The sequence below is a fragment of the Camelina sativa genome, chromosome 18 (assembly GCF_000633955.1).
Source record: "Camelina sativa cultivar DH55 chromosome 18, Cs, whole genome shotgun sequence".
Lineage (NCBI taxonomy): Eukaryota > Viridiplantae > Streptophyta > Magnoliopsida > Brassicales > Brassicaceae > Camelina > Camelina sativa.
The window spans coordinates 2,967,617-2,993,147 of NC_025702.1; the positions used below are offsets into that span (position 1 = coordinate 2,967,617).

The following is a 25,531-nucleotide window of genomic DNA, read 5'->3' on the forward strand; positions in this document are numbered from 1 at the left end:
ATATGAAAATTAAAGTTTGACTACTCCATAAAAAAACATTTATTATAAAACGTCAATTTTGAATTTTGTCTAAAAATAATGAAAACAATAGTATTTGTAACTTTAGACTTAAGATATACTCAAATAAAGCTTTCCTTATCGCACAACGTATAGCTTTGTAATGATTAGGCTCACAAGGCAACATATATTTGCTATATATATGTTGATCAATACGTAACATGGAGATATATAATACCATTTGAAAGATTATCAATCTTCTTGTTAAGTAACATCTGACGAAAGAGAAACACACACAATGTCAAACAGTTGTCCGATCCTTGGTCCCAAGTGTGAGTTATGTAACTGCTCAGGCAGTGGATGCCAATCTCAATTCCCAGGTAATGTTCATCTATAACGTTTTTAGTTTTCTACATATCATAACGTGGATTGAGTTGTGAATCGTGTTCAAATTAACTGGAGTTTGATTTGTTTTTTTTCATTTGAATACCAAGTTTGTATGTCAAGCTGTAAACCATACTAAATCGTGTAATTCATGAGTTTCAATAATGTTCCGATTTATATTTGAAAAAAATAGATTTGATTAAGTACATCCTTGTTACTTTTTCTAAATTAATTTAATATTCTACTACTTCCTTTGGATTGGATTTCACAAAACCGACATAAATTAACTGTTTTGATCGAAACTACGGTGGACTATTCAAAAAAAAGTTCAAAAATTTTCAATCCGAAACCTAATTAAAAAAAACCAAACATTTTTTTTTTTTTTGAAAACTTGAAAACCATTAACCATGTATAATATTAATACGAACGACTAAACCTTTGTAGGATTGAAAGTGGAGTGGCCAGAGCTAAAAGGAGTGAGTGGACTTCAAGCAAAGGCAACAATAGAAAGTGACAATCCACGTGTGACAGCTTTCATATACCCTCAAGGTGTTTATCTACCATCCATCAATTGTTGCAACCGTGTCGTTCTCTATGTTCCAGCCGACGACTGTCCCAATGGTCCTGTCCTAAACCGTCCAATCGTTGGATGAGTCTACTACTACGTTGTTGTTGTTCTTTTTTCATAACTCAAGTTTTTCATCTTGAGCTTCAATAATTTTTGAAGTATGTTATACTTCCTTCAGTTCTCATGAATAATAAAATGAAATTTAATTAAGAGCTAATATTTATAAATCTTGTCTCATTAAGGGTTATATATTTTCTATACGCTTAAGATCTTCAACAATTTAGATGTTATGTTGAAACCATATTGTTAATTTTTTAAAAATAAATGCATATACTTTTACTATTAATAAAATAAAGTATATTGATATTTGCCTCTTATCTAGCATAAATAATTTGTTAAAATAGATTTCCGTATAAGAATTTTTGTTTTAATAGAAAATCTTGTCCAGACCTCCAGTTAAATGGTCTTAAAACTAATAGTAATGTGATGTGATTTGATTAATTTCTTAAAAGACAAAGTCATATTTTATAAAGTGGCTTTTCAGTTAATAGTAAAGATATATACAATGAAAGATATATTATGGTTATTTTAATCAAATGGAAAGCTTACGAAAATTTCTTGAGTTGAAAGATATATATATATAGATATTTGCCAACAAAAGATTAGCTCAAATGAGCCAATGAGAAGGGAAATTGTTTACATACAGAACATTATGCGGAGATGTGCGCGCATAGCATGCCAAAATATCCGCTTTTACATTTGCATTTCTAGGAATAAAAGATAAGGAAAAAGAAGTTAACTCCTCCCTATCCATCTTGATATCACCGAGATATGTAGAGAACGCCGGCCAGTCGTGTGGCGAAGACACCATCTTCACCAAATCAGCGCAGTCTGAGTAGAACGCCACATCACAGTAATCATGTCCGATTATGCAACGCATTGCCCAAATGAAAGTTTCGACTTCAGCGTATAAGGGGGAAAGACTCCGTTGGAAGTTAGTAGCTCCCATACTTGGCATCGGATCCTGAGACTGGGTACAAAACCATCCGGCTCCTGCGAAAGGATCTCTTGACTTCCAAGAGCCATCAACGAAGCAACGATAGCCTCAAAAGAACATGGGAAGGGAAGTGACTGGCCCCCGTAACCGAGAGTCAGCAACCGTTGGCTGGACAGTTGAATCCGCATCTTCACCCTCCTCCTGAGCCTGCTGCCAGGACAAAGCCTCACCTTCAACTACCCGAATAACCTCCTCTGGCCGCTCAGTGATGTTTTCAAAAACTTTTGCATTACGCGCTTTCCATAAATACCACAAAATCTACGGGAAGGCTGACACATGGGATCCCGGGCTTTTGGGGTCCAAGAAATGATCCACATTAGCATAAACAGACTCCACCAGAGAACAATGTGATCCTACCGGTACCTGAGATAAAGCCCACACCTGACGCGCTGGTGGACAAAGAAACAGAGCATGATTAACTGTTTCCTCCTCGGCACCACAACATGGACAACCCAAATCACACGCGATGCCACGCCGCCGCAAGTTTCTTGAAACCGGAATACACCCAGACAGTACTTGCCACATAAAGTGTTGGAGTTTCGGTGGGCAACGAACCTTCCAAACACTAGCTAGGAGAGAGGTAATCTTTGGCCCGTCACCAAGCGCCTTAAAAGGCGCGGAGATCGACATACTTGCCGCGTGATAACCAGACTTAACCGTATACCGCCCATTCTTCGTAAAATGCCAACCAAGAGAATCCTCCTTTGGACAACTACCTAAAGGTAAATCCCCTATCAACGCAACATCAATAGGATCAAAGTGCTCAATAAGCACATCCATCCGCCACGAATTTGTATGACAATCAATTAAGTGAGAAATTTTAAGAGAAGGGTCCTTAAACGAACCCTTACTGAGAGCTGGTCTCGAGGATTGAGCTGGTATCCAGGGGTCGGTCCATACAGAAATGGACTCTCCAGATCCAACCCTTTTAATAAGTCCTTTATGTACCAAAGAGCGAGCTGAAACTATACTCCTCCACCCGTAAGAGGGAGAGTAAGAACGAATCAGTTCCATGGGATTCGAATTCCTTTCATACCTACCTTTAAAAACCCTGGCGAACAAAGAATCGGGATAATCAATTAGCCTCCATAGTTGTTTTGCCAACAAAACCAAATTAAAATCATCAACATTCCGAAAACCTAAACCGCCCAGTGGTTTGCTACATCATAGTTTCTCCCAAGCTAACCAATGCATACCACCCGTCCTACCATCCGTACTCCACCAAAAGTTCGCCACAACAATGGTGAGTTTGGATGTAATTGTTTTTGGTAGCCGAAAACAAGACATCACAAACGTCGGGACCACAGTTGCGATAGACTTGATCATAACCTCCTTTCCCCCTTTAGAAAGCAGTTTCGCCGACCAACCAGTCGTACGTCCCTGCAGTCTTTCCCAGAAAAACGAAAAGACCTTTGCTTTAGACCCACCTAAACTCTCAGGCAATCCTAGGTACGAGCTCATGCCTCCCAGATTTGTTATGCCAAGAATCCCCTGGAGCTCCGTTTTTGTGTCTTCAGCAACCGTATGACCAAACTGGATAGAAGATTTTGCAAAATTGATTTGTTGGCCCGAGACAACCTCATATTTCCGTAAAATATCCAAAATGACCTCACATTGTACTTTGTCGACCTTACAAAAAAATAAACTATCATCCGCAAATAAAAGATGTGTGATTGGCGGGCATTGATTAGCCACCTTATCCCTGTAATCAATTTATCCTCCTCCGCTTTCCGAATATTGGCAATTAAAGCTTCCGTGCATAATATAAACAGATAAGGAGATAGAGGATCCCTCTGTCGTAAACCCCTTTTCGGTATTATCAAACCATTAGGTTGACCATTCAGAAGAACTTTATACTCAACCGAGCTAACACAAAACATAATCCATCCAATCCATCTTGCATCAAAACCCATTTTGTGGAGTAACTTTTCAATAAATCCCCACTCCAGCTGGTCATAGGCCTTGCTTATATCTGTCTTTATTGCCATAAATTTCCCTTTGCATGACGGATTAGTCCATAAACCGTGAAACATTTCCTGAGCAATGAGAATGTTATCTGAAATTAGGCGGCCAGAAACAAAAGCTGATTAAGTTTCCGAAATAAGCCGTGGTAAAATCGTCTTAAGCCGTTGACACATGATTTTAGAAATAATTTTATACCCCACATTACACAAACTAATTGGGCGCAACTCTGTCATCTGGGTTGGCTTTGCCACCTTTGGAATGAGACAAATACGCGTGGTATTTAAACCCCTATCAAACACTCCCTCCTCGAAAAAACCATTAACCAGCAATACAAGGTCCTCTTTAACAACCTGCCACGCCTTTTGGTAAAACAAAGCGGTCATCCCGTTCGGGCCAGGAAGCTTATCCGGGTGCATCATAAATAATGCCGCGCGAACCTCTGACTCTGTAACCGGAACCGTTAACTAGGCATTGACCTCATCTGTAATGACTGTGCGTACCTCACATAAGACCTCATCAAAATTTGTCGGTTGCAGCGTTGTAAACAGTTCTGCAAAGTATGACACTGCAGTATTACAGATATAAACATCCTCCGTAGACCAAACCTCCTTCTTAACATGTTTTAAATGGTTACTTTTATAGGGTTTTTTTTCTTCTGAAAAGTTTCTTTCTCCCACTTTTTTTTTTTGTTATTATTAGAAAGTTAGAAACTATGCTACCACTGATATGAGGTGTGATGACTCTCTTAGGATATGATTTTTTCGTGGCAATGACAACAAGGGGTCTAGTTCTTTGAAGCTGAGGCAATCACGCGAATGTCTGCATTTCGCTGTTTGGAATCAGAGCCGTGTCAAGACGAAAATATATGATAAGCCACTTCAAAAAAAATGCTCCAATTCAATACAAAAAGTTGTGTGTAAAAATAAACACCATTGTTGTTGAACGAAAATAAAAACAATATAACTGACAAACCAACAAAAATTAGTTAACTAAATTTGTTAACTAAATTAGTTTTAAAATATTTTTCTTTCTTTTTCTTCCAGAAATTTGTTAACTAAATTAACTTTCAAAATCAACTTTCTAAGCAACAACAATTACTTACAAATGTAAAAATAATTTGGATGAAATTATTTAAGAAAACAGAATAAATAGTATTAAAAAGTTAAAAACTTGAATAATTTTACCTTAATATAGAGAATTGGATTAGTGAGAGACACGTCGAAAGAAAACTTTGTTTACTGAGTTCTGTTCAGAAAAGAGGCAAAGAGACTAACGAAAAAAGAAAGCGATATATATATATATATGTTTGTTTACTCTAACTGTTTATTAATTTTTAAAAACCTTAATTGTTGCAGTAATTGTTTTCTAATTACTTAATTAAACCCAGCACAATATTTGTTTCCTATTAATTTATTATTAACAAATTATAAGGATTTACTCCGTGATACACCACGTGTCTATTTATTTTCATAAATCATTTAAATAGGTTAGTATACTAATATAATCAGGTTTTTAGTTAGTTAATATAAATATTACAATATTATATATATGTTGTTGTATTTGAAAATTTTATTTCATAGTAAATTTCTTTGTTTTGTAATATCAATGTTACACTGATATATATATATATATATATATATATATATATATTTTAGTGTTTTTACAGTAATTAACAGTACTTGTTAATAAAATTATATGGATTGACTTTAAAAGAATAAAAAATAAGTGTACTTTCGAAAATACAATGAACTATAATTAAAATCAAATTTGCTAAAATAACTATATGAATACATTACATCTGTATTAATTTGTAAATATATTACGACTCAAAAAAAAAAAAGAGAGTGAGTTAGCGATGGCGATTAGGTTTTCGGGTTGAATGGTTCTCGGCGGCGGATCTTGCGATGTTGGTTGGTGGCTTTCTTTTGGGGTTTTGGATCTTTGGGCTGGGAATCTACGATCTCTACTGTCTTTTGCAGTGGTAGATCAGAATCAGGAGAATCAGGAATTTGGGATTTGGAGAGAGGGATCTCGCTTTCCAGGACTCTATATCGGGTGTTTGTCTAAATCACAGATTGTGATAGATCCGATTTGCTTGGACAATGATCTGGTCTCTATGGGATTCGTTTTTGGCTTTAATGGGCGATTTGGGTTTCGAAATGGAAAGAGTGGGATTTGGTTTCAGGAAATTTCGGGTAAGCAAATATTCTTTGTACTCTTGTTTCGCGATTTGATGGGTGGGTCAAGGATTCAAAGTTTAATGGTGATAGAGATTTTTGATACTGGTTTCTCGATATTTTTTTGGTTTTGTGTGGTGCTTTGTCTTATCATCTCGCTCTTTTCATTCTCTTTGGGTTTGTTCATCAGAGTTTGGGTCGCATTCGAATTGCTAGATTGTAGTGTTTCGGTTTTGTCAAAGGGTTCTCATTGTGTTTCGGTTTCTGGTAGGGTTATCATGGCTCAGCTGAACCTCAACTAAGGAAAGGCTGCTTTGGTTCGAATAGAGAAAGTGAAAATCTCCGACTCTATAATGGCGCATCGTATCCAACAGTTCTCTTTAACTCTCATTGGGAAATTGATGAATCCTTCGGTTCAGCGAATGGAGTCCTTGGTGGCTAATCTGCCAAAGATTTGGAAGCTCGAAGAGAGGGTTCAAGGTGCGGATTTGGGTCAGGATACATTTCAGTTTAATTTTGAAACAGAGGAAGATCTTCAAGGTGTGTTAAGGAACGGTCCTTACCACTTTGATAATTGGATGTTAGCTTTGGTTCGATGGGAACCTATCATTTCAGATACTTATCCTTCTGCTATTAACTTTTGGGTGAAAGCTTCTGAGATCCCTATGGAGACTGCAACCCTTCAAACAATTGGTAAGAAGATAGGAATTCTTCGTGATGTAGATGAGTAAACTGGTAGTCTTTTTGTGACTATCAATGGTTTTAACCCTCTCAGATTCCATCTGGTGGTCCCGTTTAACACTGGAAATGAGGTGGTGGTCTCGCTGGAGTATGAGAAGCTGCTAGGTTACTGTAGCCATTGCTTTAGGCTTACACATGATGTGAAGGTTTGTCCCGAGCTAAGTAAGGGTGAGGGGGTCGTGGTTAGGGAGAAGTTGCGGATAAAGGGGTGGTTCGTAGAATCAGCCATTGATAAAACCGATGGTTTAACATTTTGAGGGTGGTTGGGAAAAGCCAAGGAAGTTTGCTAAGTGATCCCTGAACTTTAATTCTGAGATAAATCGAGACAGGGACCAACATCAGTTGCGTACTGGTGAGAGTTCAAAAAGTGGTTTTAGATACCAGGAAAAAAATCAAGGAGATATGGGTCAGCAAAAGAACTACGGGAAACATGCAGAGGCTAGAGAGGGTCATGGTAACTTCGTGATCCATCAGTCATGTACACATCCTACTAGAAAGTGGAATGGTCATGCTTGGCCGAAACCTCTGTATCAGGCGAAGAAGAAAATTGATCCACAAGCTGATATTGCTCTGGAGTCAGTCATCCCTACGGCTGATGACATGGTGGATAAGGAGAAGGACTCAGTAATGGAGGAGGTTAATGGGCTGAGTGGTGGTGATAATGAGGCTGGGTTTTCAGTGAGTTCTGATGATCTTCTCAAGGATGGGGAATACCAGGAGGGTGTGGCTTTGGGTCTCGTTGAGGACACAGTTGCTAATGATGATGATGTTCAGACGGATACAGAGAAGGGTGTGTCCGAGGCTAACGATGAAGCTCCACAAGGTAATGTTTCTATCTCTTCTTCTTTTGTCGAGGGATTAGGGTATGCTAATCAGGCTATGAAAGATATTGATTTGGGAAATACTAAGATTGTAATGCTAAGAAAGTTGGTTCTTATGGTTTTAAGGGTGGCAGGGGGAAAATGCCATGTTGTAGCTATTGCTTCGCCGGGTAAACGGTTGTTAGCTAAAACTTTGTTGTTAAAATCTGCAAGTGACGGTGGTAAGCTGATAGACAGGTTTTCACCCAGGGTATCAATTCCCTATGCCTTTGTAGTACAAAGGGTTATCAATCCAAATGGTTGTTTGTCACTAGCATGAAGGATATGATCAGAACAATACAAGTCAAGCCAAGCAAAAAGGGTTTTGTTCTAACAGTCCTAAATAAATAAAAGAAAATAATATAAACAAGTAATCACACGACCTAAGCACTCGATGCAAGCATTCGAGTACAGGATCGATTGGGGTGATCTAGTAAGCAAATGGAATATGAACAGCTCGAGGTATTACTCGATGCAGGTTATCATGTACCTGATCGGGTAAGTGATCAAGTAATGGAAGAAAATGCAAACAATAAAAATACGAAAGCTTCTAAGGATGGGGATAATCGAATCCTAAGTATTCTTGACCAGTACAGATGCCTTACATGCCTCAAGCAAATATTTCCTAGACAATGATTCTCTAAAACTTTGTCACCACACTCTCACACTAGCAACAATCAACTTTGATCACTTTCTTTTCCAACTCTCGTTGAAGAAACATGACCAAGAAGGCATTAAGATCCAATTCATTATTGTCAGTAAACTCTAACTCATCTAATCTCTTACTCAGAGCGAGTGAACCTCTAGCATTGGTTGATTCAAGCATCTCATCTACACCTCTCGGTGGTAAAACACCCTAGATCTAATCTCAACCTCTCGGTCTGTTGATAGCATTAAGAAAACCAACCTAGAAGGAAATTTATCAAACATATACAATCAAACTAAGGCATCCTAACCGATCAAGAACACAAAATCATTTATCCCATCCCTAGAAACTTTGCTACACTACTCGGACATATTACAAGAAACATAACAACGAATAAGAATGAAAATTGCATTGTATTAAACGGTAGAGTAGAGTAGAAAGAGTACAAGATAAAAATCTAAGAAAAACAATAAAAACTATGAAATAAAATGTAAGAACAAAAGGAAAAGTGTTTGAGTCACTCAGTTCTTTCACATAATCTCTCGCTCTCTGGTTTGAGGGTCTGCGGCTTGCTCGTTTGCGAGCTAGGAGAGGAGGGGTTTATATATGGAAACCCCTTTGACCTAGTTTCCCAGACATGCCCGATGGTCAACCCGATTGGATACACAAAGATACGGTCGAGTTACACCTCGGGTAGATCCTCGGGTGTTCTTCTTGTTTTTGGATCCTTCTCGATCGTGTTGGAGTTCAGACTTGTTCTTCCAGCTCGATGGCTCCTTCGGGTACATGCTCGAGTTTGTCCTTGTTTTTCCCCATTTTAGGCTCTTTAGCACTTGTTTTCATCCAAAACATGCAAATGCAAAAATATAACAACCTAAATGGTCTAAAAGTGAATTCATACTGTAAATGACCTAAAAATGCTGAGTTAGAGGTATGAACAATGCAAAATATGGACAAAAAAGGATGCTAAAAATATGCAAATTAGAGAGTTATCAGACCCCCAAACTTAAATCTTGCTAGTCCTTGCTAGTCCTCTAGCAAGGAAGTAAGAGAGTGCAGTTTGAAAATGGGGACTCATAACCTTTATATGCTAAGCGAAGGGTTCAAGCTATAGTCCTTAAAAATAGTTTAATGGTGCTAAGATCAATCAACATACTTACAAATATTTTTTTATGCTTATTACCATGCATCGATCTAGTTCAACCTCCAACTAAAGATAAAGAACATCTCTTTCACATTCAATTAAGTGTTTGGCGAATTCTTGTAAATGGAAGGTGAATCAAGCTCAATTGGTTTCAAGGGTAAGGCTTTTAGTAAGGTGGTTTCAAACAAATTCTTTGGGTGGTTTTCTCTCAAAAAAAGGAATGCTAGACAGTCGTAAAAACTATCTAAGATTGAGAACAATTTAGGCATATAAAGCTTAACTCTTGATGATCTACCCTTTTCTTATTAACTTCCTCTTTTTTTATCAAACCCCCTAGAATTAAACTACCCATATCCTTGATTTTAACTTTTTTTTTTATTCCCTAGGGTTTAGACTTTTAGACTTTAAACTTCTAGCTCTATTTTTTTTTTCTCTCTTTGCTAAACTCCTAATATATATATATTTTTTATTTTCTAGGAGACTATAGCAAGATTTTTTCTCTTTTTTTTTTTACTTAGAGACTTAGAGCTAATTGATTCCAACCTTAGGGACTTTTTTTTTTATTCCACAACCCAACCCCCAAATAAACATTCTAACCACCTATCTTTCAAAACCGAATCTATTAGCTAGTTCAAATTCTAACTTAGCTAAATCAAAAGGCAGTTCTTTGTCGTTCTCAATACTCTCAAGGTTTCACAACCTATAGCACAATGAAAGAGGCCTCACTCAACAATTCACAACAAGGTTTGAAAGAAAGGTTTGGGTTCATGGGTAGGGCAAACAATTCGGGTTAAACGAAAAGATTGGTAAAAATGGAGTGCTAACTCGAGTTTAGAGTTACCATGAGCAAGTATTCAAGTTCCATAAGCAAGACAATTAAAGTTCAAATTAAATCCAATAATATAGAGATGTTCTAATGTTCAAGCAAGTGGAGGAAGCATTCAAAAGACACAAGGTTCTAAGCAAAGATTTTTTATTTTTTTCCAAAGATTGATCTAGCAACAATGAACTGTGACTAAGGGCTATAACTTCAATCCTAAGGTTTGATTTTAAACAAGGTAGTTTTAATCAATGTCCCCTAAAATGCATATGCAATAGTCCTATATGAAACAAACTAGACTCAATCCTTATGTGAATACAACTACATGAACACTTTTTTTTTATTATTATTTTTTAAAAAAATTTTAAAATTTTTTGGGGTTTTTAATGCACATAGATGCAGACTCAAATGAATAAAACTAGCATGCAAAAATTTGAAATAAGAAAATAAGAAAATAAAATACAATGTTAAATACATACTAGGACCCTCCCCCAAACTTAAATTACACAGTCCCTGTGTAAATAAAAGTTGGAAAAAGAATCCAAGAATCACACGAAATAAAAGAAAAACTAAATGCAATGTTATTTACAGGTGATCGGATAAAATTGGTACCTCATGGGTTGGTGAAGAAGGAGGTTGCAGCAGCCTCCATACTCGCCAACATGTAGCCTGGGTCATCTCCGGCTTCAGCAGGTGCCGGTGTTTGCTCATCAGAGAGCTCGGAAATGCGCACGGACGACTTACTCGGACCAGCATCCGAGGGGTTGATCGAGGGTGGGATCCCGTAGCTCATCGGGTAGGGCATCAGGTAATATGACAGATACGGCGGAAGAGGTCCAGAATGATCACCCGTGTATCCACTCGCAGGGTACGACATTGTGAATGGCATCTGGTAGGGCGGAGGGAAAAGCCCTGAGTAATCACCCGACTGGGAGCTCGATGGTTGCATCAGATAAGGTATCATGTATCCCATCGGGTTGGGCATCGGGTAGGCGTCTGAATGGCTTCTCTGTGATGCTTCAGGTTGAGTGACATCTCCCTCTGCTTGGGGCTCGTATGATGATGCTCTGTGAGGTTTTGGAGGTGGCAGACCTCGAGTTCCTCCTAGCGGTCCGCTTCTCCCCATCCAAGTTGGTGCGTATGCCGAGGTAGGGGCTGAGGCACAGCTTGCCTTGTCTTGCAGCTCCTTGATCTGACCTCCCATTGTCTTTACCGAACTGGTAAGATCCTTTACCTTCCTCACCAAAAATTTGTTCATCCTCTTCAGCCATTCGATCCTCTTGTGGGCTTCCCTTACTCCGACTGGTTGCTTTTGAGAGTACACATACTCCTCAAAATCAAAATCCTCCGAGCTATCTCCCTGTCTCTGCCCGGTTTCCTCTCTCTTCTCAGCTTCGGACTCCTCCTCCGAGTTGTACAGCTCTTCCAAAGGTGGAGTGAAGTCGATGTTGTTCCCCAACCGAACCTTGGTGCACATGACATTAGGCAGGATCATTTGGGTGGCTTCGGCGGTTGGGTGGACGAATGTGAACAGCATCATATCATTAGGCCTCTCATGGGCCAAAAATCTCGACAGCACGAGGTAGTCTACATCCAGCCATCTTGGGTTGTGTACTATTCCCTTCAAAGGCACATCGCAAGCCACCAAGATCGGTGTGATCAGTCCTCCAATGGAGATCTCTCCGCCTCCTTCTCTTCTCTTAATGGCCCATGATTTGAGGTAGAGGAACTGATCGAGCAGCACAAACACCATACTAGTATCCGCAACATCTCCAACTAGCGGTGTACTTTCCCTAGCATTGTCCAAAACTCCACATAATGTAATATCCAGCAGCTGGAGCTCATGATCATTCACATTCCCTGTCTTTTTTCTAGTAAAAAGAGTGCATGCAAGGGACTTGTGAAAATACCTCAGGACAGGGCTCCTTATTTGAGCGGATTTGGAGCTTGTGGACTTGTAGGGGAGCTTGTCTCCTATTGTCAGCCATAGGGACCTCATTTCTTCCTTTGCAACCTCCATTCCTTCTCCACTACCAGCCTTGAAACCATACAGCTTCTCGATCTCCTTGAAAGTGAGCCGGTACTCTTTGTTCCTCACGGATTGATGAACCCGATCCTCCCATCGGGTAGTAGGGTCGGGTGGTCTTCAAAGTAGTGCAGCTTCAAAGTGGATAGAAAGTGGACCATCTCCTCCTCATAGGCTTTGAGGTGGGCTCACATCATATTGCCCAGGTGGCACATATCGAACAGAAACTCAACATCTCTAGCGATGCCCAACTGCTTCATGGTCTCACGGTGAGGGTATCGGGTGCCAACAAAGCTCATCTTCCGGAAAACTTTGAAGAGTTTTGCCAAAGTCTCCACCTCCTTCTGTTTCAGCCTCCGCGAGGCTTGGCGTGTTCTCTCTCTCTGCTCCTCTTCTCTCTCACGGTTCTCCTCCTCCGAATCTCAATCCTCTTCCTCAGCTGCTCTCTCAGCTACCCTCTCAGCCTTCTCTGAAGTCGGTCTCTTCCCTCTTGCAACCGCAGCTCTGCTCCTCGATCGAGAGGTTTGGATCTCCCCTTGCTCTTCTCCTCCAGTATCAGAATCGACCTCCATGGGTCGGTAACAGTTCTTTTGGACGTAGACAGGTACCTACTTCGAGGAGAGCGGCGAACAGCACTCGCCATTGGTCTCGGTGAGCAAACTTGGTTTTCTATTCGATCGGTTACTCGAGCATCGGATTGGGTGGTGGATCGGGTTGAGCATCGGGTTGGGGAGGCGAAACGTCCAGCCAGCGGTTGGGAATGCGGAACGTTTCCTCTCCCTTGGGATTCTCGAGGTTCGATGGCATCACCTCCGGTTGTAGCAGCGGTGGAGGTTGATCTTCTCCCCTTCCTTTGGTAGGTTTTCGCGATTGTCTCCATTGTTGAATCCTTGAGAAGAAAAACTAAGCTTCGAAGTTAATAGGGTTAGTTCCCAAAGAAAATCGAACAAAAGCTTGAGATCGAGAGAGAATAGAAACTATGGAAACTAAAAACTTTAGGGTTGAGAGACAACTTATCAGTGATAATGAGGGAGAAAGGTTTCGAAACCCTTAAATAAGCTAGAGCTCAGTTGGTGGGCTTCACCGAGAGTGGGCTTGGCTTGTGGAATTCGGACTCCACTCGCCACCCGAGCAAGGACACGATCAGGCGCGTCGAGTACGGTGTCGGGTTGACCCTCGGGTTCTCCAGTTTCCTCTTTTCAACTTTTCCATTTTTTTTTAAAGAAAATTCAAAAATAGATAAATAAGATAAAACAAATAAATCAAAATTAAAACAAAACAAAAGATACCTTTGGGCCTTCCTCCCAAGTGAGCTTGTTTAAAGTCACTAAGCTTGACTCTTTATGCTCCTTAAGCATATGATCCATGGTGGAGAGGTTTGGGAATCCTCTCCATTGTATTGGCAACAAAAAAGTCGAAAATTCTGGTTGCGGGTCGGCGACAAGAATACTAGTTTCTTTCATGCTTCTACTAAACAGAGGAGGGTTAGGAATAGGAATGTAGGGCTGTTTGATTCACAGGATGTTTGGGATGAATCGAGTGAGGGTATGGAGAGGATTGCCTCTGATTATTTTAATAAGTTGTTTGCACAATCGGATGTGTGTGGTATTTCAGAGATGGTACAAGCGGTCAATCCATTTGCTATAGAGCGTATGAATAGGGAGCTAACTAAGGATATTTCAGAGATGGAAGTTCGAAAGGCCCTATTTGCAATGTATCCAGAGAAAACTCCGGGACCGGACGGGATGACAGCACTTTTATTTCAGAGGTTTTGGCCTCATCTTAAAGGGGATTTGGTTGCTTTGGTTAGGGATTTCTTTTGGACTGGGAAGTTTGACCCCCGAATTAATGAAACTAATATTTGTCTGGTCCCAAAGGTTGAAATGCCTAAAAGAATGGCAGAATTTAGGTCTATTAGTTTGTGCAATGTGAGTTATAAGATCATTTCCAAAATTCTTTGTTTCCAGTTAAAGAAGAGTTTGCCCTCAATTATTTCTGAAACACAATTGGCTTTTTTTTCTGGTCGGTTAATCACAGATAATATCATGGTGGCCCAAGAGATATTTCATGGTTTACAGACCAATAGGATGTGTAGCTCGGATATTTTGGCTTTCAAAACGGATATGAGCAAGGCCTATGACCGTGTTGAATGAGATTTCTTGAAGGCGGTCTTAATTAGGTTAGGCTTTGATTCTAGATGGATTTCTTGGATAACGTGGTGTGTGAGTTCGGTTTCCTATAAAGTGCTGCTCAATGGTCAACCCCGTGGCTCCATTTCGCCAAAACAGGGATTACGACAGGGGGATCCTTTATCCCCTTACTTGTTTATTCTTTGTACTGAGGTTTTGATAGCTAATATCAAAAAGGTAGAGAGGGAGGAAAAAATTACGGGTATTAAGATTACTTGTGATTCGCCCCTATTTCTCATTTGCTTTTTGCGGATGATAGTCTGTTTTTCTGTAAAGCGGATGAAGAACAGTGTTCAACGGTCATGAATATCATAGGAAACTATGGAAAAGCTTCCGGTCATGAGGTAAATTTGGACAAGTCCTCTATTATGTTTGGTAAAAAGGTGACTTCAGAGGTCAAGGACAGGGTAAAATCTGTCATTGGAATCTCCAAGGAAGGGGGTATGGGTTCCTATTTGGGAATTCCTGAGAGTTTCGGAGGCTCGAATGTACAAGTCTTCGGTTACGTTCGAGATAGGTTGACTGACGGGGTGAATGGTTGGACAGCAAAATTTTATCTAAGGGAGGGAAGGAAATATTACTAAAGTCGGTGGCTTTGGCTCTCTCTACGCATGTTATGTCTTGCTTCAAACTGAAAGGACCCAACCTTTTTTTTTTTAAATAATAAATATAAATATAATAATAATAAATACACTACAACTAGTGGTCCATACCCACTAGCCATCTAACCACAATCACAATCAATAGCGGAATAACAATACCAATAACCAATAAATATCCAATAATTATAAATAACCAATATTCAAAACATAACCAATCATCAGAAAATACGGATCCAGCAACCCATTAATGTTTCTAATGACCTAACTCTAGCAACCTAGCAATGCCAGAAAACATCCAATCGAGTCCCTAGAACATCCTACTCTTCATTGCCTTGATTCCACGATCACACTTTGCCTTTACCTGCACCACAAACACAAATTGTAATGCACGAGTATTTTATAAACACTCAGTAAGGCAATCCTCCCATCTACTGGGCTATACACACAAGTAGTAGAGACATCTCTAACCATCAACCAACAATCAACATTCAACAATAAACAAACCAGGGCTCTGCATCGACCGACACCAACATGCTGTTATTGGTATTGTTATTTCCGCTTTTGTTTGTGATTGTGGTTAGATGGCTAGTGGATACAGGCCCACTAGTTGTAGTTTTATTATTATTATTATTATTTATTATTTATTTAAAAAAAACGGGTCGAGTCGTTTCAATTACCATATCTTAAGTATATCTTCAATATCCTAATATATTAATTGGGAAGTACAAATATAAAATTAACCTTAAAATGTGTAAAGAATTACATTCAATTGCCATTAGAAAAACTTAATTAAGATTAAATAATTAATAAAAAAATTTCTAATTAAAAAACGAAAATTAGGAACACATCAAATCAAATAAATTGTAGAAAAGTATAAAAAAATCTATTAGAATCAAAACTAATTTGTATTTAAAAAAACTAACAGATAAAATTTCTTTTTTACATGGTAGTTATACCTTTTTACTTACTTCACAACTATAGCAAATATTTCGTTTAACTGACAAAGGTTTAAATAATTTTATTCATTACATGCAAATATTTTATTGACAGATTTTCAATAATAATTTTAAAATACAAAAATTATAATATAAGCAATAAATTTTTAATCACAAACCATTATAAATAATAATATAATAACAAAATAAATTATTACAAATTTTCATCAAAGAAAATTCAGCCCGCGGTTTTCGCGGGATAGTACCTAGTTGTTTCTTATTTCGACTTACATAATTAATAAAAACGACTGCAACATTTTTGGCAATAATATGCTTTTGGAATGTAAATATAATCCGAGTTTTAATCATTTATGTTTTCGATTAATGGGATATGATTTACTAATTTTGGGTTGTAACATATAAAATTAAATCGACCCGTTTTTGATAATTAACCTTAATGATTTTAGATTAATAGTGTTTAAGACCATGGTTTTTTAGAAAGTCGTTACAAAAAAAGATTATTGCACAAAAATTTACTTCAAAAATTTTAAGAAATATTTTTAAAATATATATCCGTTTATAAAAATTCAAATCACATCATATGCTGAAAAAATAAATAATATTTTATTAACTTTATGTATTAAATTGTAATTCAAATAATTAAATATAAGATTAAATAAAAGTGAAAGGAGAATTATATTTTAATCTTACATATTGCTTTAAATTTAGGTAGATAGATTTTAAGAAATTTGAAATTAATATTATCAAATAAGAAAATGATTGTGTTTGGTTGTAAGGATTGTAGAGAATTTAGTTGGGACTTTTTTGGATACAAAGATAAAAAAAGATGGCACAAAAATGTACTCTAAAAATGTTAAGATAGATTTCAGCATAACCATAAGTCCCATATAAACATAACTCTATTAGGACTAAAGTCTAAATATATGCCTCTATTTTAGTTTTTCCAAAATTTAATGCCCTAAGGGAATGTTTCTTTTTTTTCTAACTATGGTGATAGGCTCAAATTAATCCCTAGAGCTACTCTCTCAAACAAGAGATCAATATAGTACTTAGGGGTCGAAATCCTCAGAGACTCAAAGATCAAATACAATGGATTATAGAGTTTTGTTATTACGCTAAACAAGTTAATTTAATTATTAAAAAAAGCAATGAAAATATTCAAATAAAAGTGTTGTGAATTCAGAAAATCAAAAGAGTTAAGCCTAGGGAATTTCTCAGGTAATTATGAAATATTAAATCAATTAAATAATTAAGGTTCAAGCAATAAAAATCAGATCTAGAACTCTAAACTTTTGGTAAAATAATCAGTTCTCACTACAAGTATTTTCTAAATTTAAAACTAGAAAATCCAAATCTTTTTGTAAAATTCTAAGTTAAAAATCAGCTTTAAGAACAAGTTTAGATAAGTTCACAAAATCACTAAATCAAATCTCTTTGCAGAAAGTAATTTTGCTCATCAATGGTTTAATCAGGAAAACAATTATATTCTCATATCAATTTATTTCCCTAAGATAATAATTCTAGGTGATCAATCAAGAATTATTGTGAAGAATAACCAAGGATGAAGATCATAAAAGATTAAAAACCCTAAAAATCACAGATCTAATAAATCATAAAAGCCCTATGAAAAAAACCCTAAACCTAACAAGCAAATTACTCAAACATATTTAATGAAGAACAAATCATATTTCTCAATAACATGCAATAGATATTAAGAAGTAAAAGAGAGAGTTTAGAAATCTTCTCTCTACAAAGAATTCAGATCTATCTCTCCCAAAAGCTCTCACCTCTCAAAAACTGCTAGAAGATAATTTAAGGGTTTCTAAAACCCAAAAAATAATATATATATATATATATATATATATATATATATCCTAAAACACGTCCAGGGGCTTATGTTGCAGTTGTATAAGACTTTGGGCAAAATTGTAAAACTTCCAATTCTTGTTCTCTCGTCGGGTAAACAGGAGTGTCGATCGATGCCCATGTGGTGTCGATCGATGCTATGACTCTGATCCGACTCCAACTTGATTTCCTTCGGTAAAATGCTCCAAAATGATCCAAAATGATCCAAATTGTTCCATCCTGCTCCATCCGTGCCAAAATCCTAGATAACCTGTAAAGACTCAAAAACAACCTAGAAACAAATCAAAAGACTCAAAAAGCACACTTATATCATGGTTAAAAACCGTAAAAACCATGATATATCATATGGCATGGCTCTGTTTGGAATCTGTGTTTCTTCTCGGATCTCTTCTAATTGGGTTATTGTGTTTTGTTTGTATTTTTTGATGTTCTTTCTGTTTTTTGGTCTATTTTGTTACTAGTATATTTTTGTATCTTCTATAATTTTTTTGACAGTAGTATAAATACTATACAATGATAATTTATTTTATATGATTTTTAAGAAAAGAAAAAACATAAAGGCCCGATTGGTGGTTAGACTTTCAAATTTGAAGATTTTTGTTTTTTTTTTGTTTTTTAAGTCTTAAAAGTATATTTTTTTCTTTCTAATCATGCTTTTTTATCATCTTAACAACCTTGTAAGTGTATCTAAAATTTCTCAAAGTCTAACTTCTTTAATTTGTCTTACAGTGAGTCTTGTTTTTAAAAGCCAACAAAATGTGACTTTGTTTTTCTAAAAATCAATAGTCACAGTTCTTACAAATTAGAAATAGTTTTCCGTAAAAATCTCAACCAATCAAACCCCTAAGAATATAGACTTTTTGTGGAATGTCAACCTCAAAGCATTTAAAAAACCTATTAATATCTCTACTAGAATTGGATCCGTGCTAGAGCACGAATTATTTCTTTTATTTATTTTGTAATTTTTATTTTAAGTGTTATAACATCTATTTTGTAAGATCTATTTGAGTCCTCCTCTTTCCGGACAACACATACAAAGAAACCCGCCAACAGTCACTCAAAGGGGGTGTATTGAAACCATGATTTTGGAAGATTTGATGGGATTTAGGAAATTTGGAATTTTGAAAGATTTAAGGAAGTTGATATGATTTATTGTAAAATTCTTTCAAATCCCACATAAAACCATGAGATTTGATTCTCTATTTTTAACTAAACAAATCCCACCTAAATCCTCCAGAATCTCAAAAATCATTAAAATCTAAATCCACAAATATTTATGAATAACAGTGGATTTAAAGTAGATTTTTAAATTGTCAGTTCAATAACAGTGAATTTTAATAGACTTTTTAAAATAAATGATTGAATAACATAGGATTTGTAAGTTTTACACAAATCACTCAAAATGTCAAGTTGAATACACCCCCTAATAGATCTAGATTTTGACTCGTGGTATACAGCAGTTTAAGTATTTTTGATTAAAAAAATAATTTATGTTTGTTAATTTTATTTGATTTGTTTAGTGTTTAAAATTATATATTTGTATTTTGATTGTTAATTATATGACTTAACCCACAATATACCGCATATTAATTATTTTGTTACATTATTAATTAATTAATTTAATTAGATATGTCTATTAATTTAATATTTATATTGTTAACAAAATAATGAGATGATATTTTACCCGTGTAGCACCGAACTAATGACATTTTAAGTTTCTATTAATATCTACTCAAAAATGTCTAGCCATATAACCCATCGTGTGATATTTTAATTCGTTGTACACCGCAAAAAAAAATTTCATAAATTCTAAATATTTAAAATGTTTTAATAAAGTTTATTTTTTTAGAAATTGAACTACTTATAATATTTAAACTTCTTATAAAGTTTAAATATGATTACTATCTTAAACATTTATAAAAATTAAATATTTTGATAATTGAAATATTAATAATCTTTAAAAAATTTAAAAAATTAACAAAATAATGAGATAATATTTTACTTGTGTAGCACCGAATTAATGACATTTTAATATTCTATTAATATCTACTCAAACATGTCCTGCCATATAACCCGTCATGTGATATTTTAATTCGTTGTATACCGCGGAAAAAAATTCATAAAAGTCTAAATATATTTTTAAAAATTAAAATGTTTTAATAAACTTTATTTTTTTTAGAAATTGAAATACTTATAATATTTGAACTTCTTATAAAGTTTAACTATTACTAATATCTTAAACATTTTATAATATGTAAATGTTTTAATAATTGAAATATTAATAATCTTTAAAAATTTTAAAAAGTTTAGACATTTGAATTTTTAAAGTTATTAAAATTTGAAGTTCTTTAAAATAAAGAACCATAATAAAAAGCATAAATTTTTTTAATTTCAATGCCTGGTAAATCAAGATTTCTGCTTATTCATATTCAGAATCATTTTGGTCTCTTTTTTATGGTATAACTTTGAATCTTTGCCTAGTTTTCTTAGGTTATGTGGGGTATTTTGTATATTTTTTTATTTATCAGTTGAGCAATTTGTCAGTTTAAAAAAAAATAAATTACATCATATGCAGAAAAAATCATAAATTTTATTAACTAAATATATTATATAAAAATTTAAAATAATTTAAATATAAAATCAAATAAAAGTGAAAAAAGAATCACATATTTTTGTTTTAATTAGGTTGAGAGATTTCCTTATCTTTTAAATGTTACCTATAATTGATTTATATGTTACTATAATTAACTAGATCTATACTATCCTTAATTACTAAAAATCAGACTAACATGTATATTATGATAATCTATGTCACAAGTTTATAACAAATAAAATCATAAATATATTTATTATATAGTCTAAAAAAAGTCATGTACTTCCGAAATATTATAGCAGAGATGCAGTGGACAAAAACACAAAAAAAACACAAACAATGGGCCTTTTTCTATTAAGCCCATCGCAACGGCTACAATTCCAGAGGCAATAAAAAAACTCCTTTTCCCTCCAATTAATCTTCAGATGCCTGTTTTTTTTTTTTTTTTTTCGACAGTCTCTCTCTCAGACTCGCACTCTACACATGAAAGTTGCCACTGCTCAATTCTGCAATTGTCTCTTTTTACGTCTCCTTTGCTCCTCCTGTTTCATATTTATTTCCGCTAATTTTGTTTAAAATTTCCTACTTCCGTTCAAAAAGTTAGGGGTTTTCCAAGAATTGTTCTTATGATATTCACTTTGGTGACATTGTTTGATATCTACCTAAAGTTTTGGTTTTTGTTATCTTTTTGAAGTTTAAGCTTCTAGGGTATGTTCGATTTCTTGTTATGTCTTCGTTTAGAGTTTAGTTTCTCACATTATTCTAATTTTTTTTACTCTGTTCGTCATTTAGGAACCGGAAAAAATGATTTCACTGTTAATCGTTGCGATGGAGCAGCATTGTGTTGAGGATGAGTTGACAATCACTGTTACTAGACTCAACAGTGAGTCCAAAAGAAAGAAAATTTGCAAATCTTTGGAGAAGCACAAAACCAATTCGGCTGGGATACTGAAGAGTTTGCTGGACCATATCGATGTTAAATTTGAGCTTATCTTGAGCTTCTAACTAAAAACCAATTGGCAATTAGTAGATTGACCCTAACCCTTTATATATTAGTGATAGTCCCTTCAAACTTCAGATGTGGGACTTGGTTTGTATCCCAACAATCTCCCTTCAAACCAAGGACCACATGTGGGATATTAACACGCCTTCTCGAGATGATAATTCCATCTCGAATCGACCTCACTTGGACCGATAATAAACCCCTTCTTGGGCCCTCATTACTCGGGTTAACAAGAGGCATGTCCGTATCCACTTTTCTAGGTCCACCAGAATTTTAACTTTGGGTTTTGATACCATGTTAAATTTGGGTTTATCTTGAGCTTTTAACTAAAAACCAATTGGCAATTAGTAGATTGACCCTGAACCCTTTATATATTAATGATAGTCCCTTCAAACTTCAGATGTGGGACTTGGTTTGTACCCCAACAATCGATATGCTTAAATCCGATATCGAGAAGAGGAACTTGATTGGCTTAGGAACCATGTCAAGTCAGATAAAAACCAGCTTCAAGTTCTGAGCTTATGTTTGGGGAAACTCGAAAACCAGATGAAGAAACAAACCAATGCACTTGACGAAAAGGAGAAAGAGATTAAAGCAGCAGAGATCGAAGCATGTGACAAGAGAAAGGAGCTTGGTTTGATAAACGAACTTGAGTTGAAGAAGAAAGAGTTGAGACAGATGACTAGCATTGTGTTTGTTAAGAACGAGCAGCAGCTTATCGTAGTGGAGACTGAGCAGTTTATTGGAGATCCTCTCATGCGTTATAAAATCTCATCATTATCTTGGTCACCATGAAGTCTCCATGTTCTTAGAGCTAAGCTTAATCCAGCAGAATATGTTCTTGATCTAGTTGAGGGAGAAGTTAGGGATGCTCATCAAAGAAAAGAATCTGGTTTACGGGAGTTAGTAGTGGAGAATTTGGTTCTGTTTTTTGAAGGGCTAACCAAAATTGGAGGATTGGAGAAGCCTCATCTGCAGCTTAAGGCTATACAGGTAGCCAATTTATGGAAAAATCTGATTACAGTTGAATCTCTAAGATCATCTCTTGAGGCTTTGGCTTTTTTGTTGTTCACTGTGGCATATGAAATAAAGAGTGTGATCAATGAAGAAGAGACTGCGCTACTTGTCACATCTGTTTCTCATTACAATCAGGGTCCAAAGCTATTTCATTCGCTTGGTCTCGAACTTAATATCTCAGGTTAGGTTCTAAAACATTCCTGATACAAAAAGACAGAAGTATGAAGTAAAATCTTATTAAACTTTTTCTATCTTTTGCAGATTATGTTCTAGGTCTCATAAATGACCGGCATTATATTCCTGCAGTCCGACTTATATGTTTGTTTAAGCTTAAAGACTTCTCAGCTCAAAACCTTTTAATGAAAGAGGTCATCAATTTAAGACGCTCAGCACTGGGAAGACTAAGAAATGGTTTCCATTTGTTTGATCTTGGATATTGATGTAGGCCTTGATTATGAAAAAGCTTTTTTTAATTTTAGCATCCAATCAAAATTTATTAGGAGAGCATATAAGGGAGCATTTAGAAGCTGCACATGCTCTCATATACTCTCTTTCTATATGCTCTTATTTCAAGTATTTCCCAAACATTTAACTCTAAAATATTAATATATATTAAAATAATTTTAAATAATTAATTTATTTTGTAAAAATATAAAATTATGATTTCATAAAGTATAAAATTATTTGTTATAAGATAATATATATATGAGAAACTACTTAATGTTATTATTTACATATGTTTGTTGTGGTATATCTACTAATCTATATTTGAACCGATTAGAACTTGCCGACTTTAATTCCGTAAAAGAACTAAGATCAGAATGTGAAAGCAAGAAAGAACAATACAAGAACACCGAGATTTGACGAGTTCAGGTTCCCATGTGGAACCCTACGTCTCGCCGGAGATTAACTCCGGAATCCACTATAACTTGGCTCAAACTCGAGCTCTGTCCGTTACAATCTCACACCGAATTACACTTCGAACCCCTCTCAAGCTTTCTCACTCACCAACCAAATCAACATCTCTCTTACTCTAACTCTCTCTCGTCACGTCTCTTTCGTCGTCACAACGACGCTTCTCTCATCTGTAACTAACTCACTCAACCCCATCGTAACAAGAGAGTAAAGAGGAATAAGAAGATTGACTAATTACCATTTACCAATGCCCATGACATGTGCTTCTCACGTGCTAATGGAGAGAGAGCTTGTGGAACCTTCTATAGTTAAGGGCGAGGTTCAAACGAGGAAAGGCTTACGGTGGATACCTAGGCACCCAGAGACGAGGAAGTGGTTGTGATAGGGAATAAGTAAAGGCCTTTGGTCACTTATTCCTACCCCGAAAAGATCATCCTTGGTCCTTTTGACATAAGATTCTCGGCCCTCTTTCTCTCTATTAACGTTTAGAGTCTTTCTCATACTCTGCATTTGGGTCACTTATTCACAGTTAGTAACAAAGATGTTGGAAGATTGAGAACTATCATTGAACTTGCGGCAGATTATAAGCTTGACATTGACCTTTCAGCGGACCTTATTGCCAAACTCGTGTTTCAAAAAGAAGCTCTACACCACCTGTGCTTCATTGCTCTGTTGAAGCACTGAGCCCATCAGTCAATGGTGGATCTTCAGGTTCAAGGGTAGGTCTTCAGGTTCTTAAACTTGAGATTGAACCCTTCGTGACTCCATCAAACAGTGGTAGTTTCTAACTTCAGATAGTCAATATGCGTCAAAGCTCTAATAGGAACTAAATTAGCTTGGTGCTAGGTCTTTCTCTCTCTCTCTCTCTCTCTCTCTCTCTCTCTCTCTCTCTCTCTCTCCATTTATGAAATAATGGAGGTTTGATAGATGAGTTTGATGATCAAAGATACATTCTTGTTTGTGGAAGCTGAGATCAACCACAAAAGTGAAAACAGAAATTGAATAGGAGGAGACAACCTAGCTCTGGAAGTGAAGAATCTTCAGACCTCAAAACTGAAACCACATTCGAAGAACAAGTGATCCCGAAACTCCTCCTTATCATTGCATAACACACATAAATGCATGTTTTGGCACACGATCCTTCAACCAGACTGATTTATGCCAAGTAACTGGAACACCGACAAGATGTAAGGCCAACCATACGTTTTTGCCATCAATAACTTGTTTGAAGGAGCATGATGGCCCGACTTCCAATCATGTTCTATACATTCGGCACAACACTTTTAATCACAATTAAAACTTGTTTTGTGTATTCTTAAGAAGATACAAAAAAGCAGAAACTTTGTATTATATAAAAAAACATATATATCAATAGCATCCTAATTTTTTGTATAAATTTTATAGCGACATAAAGATTCGACAAGAAATAGTTTGCATAAAAATATAAAAGATATTCCAAAAAAAGATTGAAGTGTTTTCAAAGAATTAATGTTTGCTAGTATTGATGAACATAGTAAAATTATATATAGTATACAGTAGTAGTTTTCATAAATACTACTAAAGTACGTTGATGTTATATTTACTTATGTTAGAAAATGAGTTACTTATTGATAATTATTAGTTTATTAGTATTATTTAAGCTATCAAACTTTAATATATATTTTATGTTGAGACTATCTTTATAGCTTTGACTTTAACTTATGAATTATCGTTTCATTTATAGAAATTTATATATTACCGTTTTTTCATTAACTCTGGTCATGAAATCCCTCTTGAATCTCTCGATAATGTACTACGTAATACGTACTACATATTTGCTATATATGTTGATCAATACGTAACACAAAAATATATAATACCATTTGAAAGATTATCAATCTTCTTGTAAGTAACATCTGACGAAAGAGAAACACACAAAATGTCAAACAGGTGTCCGATCCTTGGTCCCAGGTGTGAGTTATGTAACTGCTCAGGCAGTGGATGCCAATCTCAATTCCCAGGTAAT

The 25,531-nt window shown here is 35.9% G+C and overlaps 2 protein-coding genes across 2 annotated transcripts in view; both read left to right on the forward strand.

Annotated features, from left to right (window-relative positions):
* LOC109130596 (inhibitor of trypsin and hageman factor-like) lies at nucleotides 208-1,067 on the forward strand. The gene is made up of 2 exons (XM_019240303.1): nucleotides 208-377; nucleotides 826-1,067. The coding sequence occupies exons 1-2, from the start codon at nucleotides 296-298 to the stop codon at nucleotides 1,032-1,034; spliced, it is 291 nt and encodes a 96-aa protein (XP_019095848.1). The 5' UTR covers nucleotides 208-295; the 3' UTR covers nucleotides 1,035-1,067.
* LOC109130456 (inhibitor of trypsin and hageman factor-like) overlaps nucleotides 25,445-25,531 on the forward strand; it is a 796-nt gene continuing 709 nt past the window's right edge. Inside the window, exon 1 of the mRNA XM_019240019.1 lies at nucleotides 25,445-25,526. Coding sequence (XP_019095564.1) covers nucleotides 25,445-25,526 — 82 coding nt within the window. The remainder of the gene's footprint in view (nucleotides 25,527-25,531) is intronic.

What these genes read in the sequence shown, in the direction of transcription:
- LOC109130596 (XM_019240303.1), top strand. Translation starts at nt 296, where the DNA reads ATGTCAAACAGTTGTCCGATCCTTGGTCCCAAGTGTGAGTTATGTAAC. An exon ending in ATGCCAATCTCAATTCCCAG is followed by an intron (nt 378 to 825) that starts GTAATGTTCATC and finishes AAACCTTTGTAG; the next exon opens with GATTGAAAGTGGAGTGGCCA.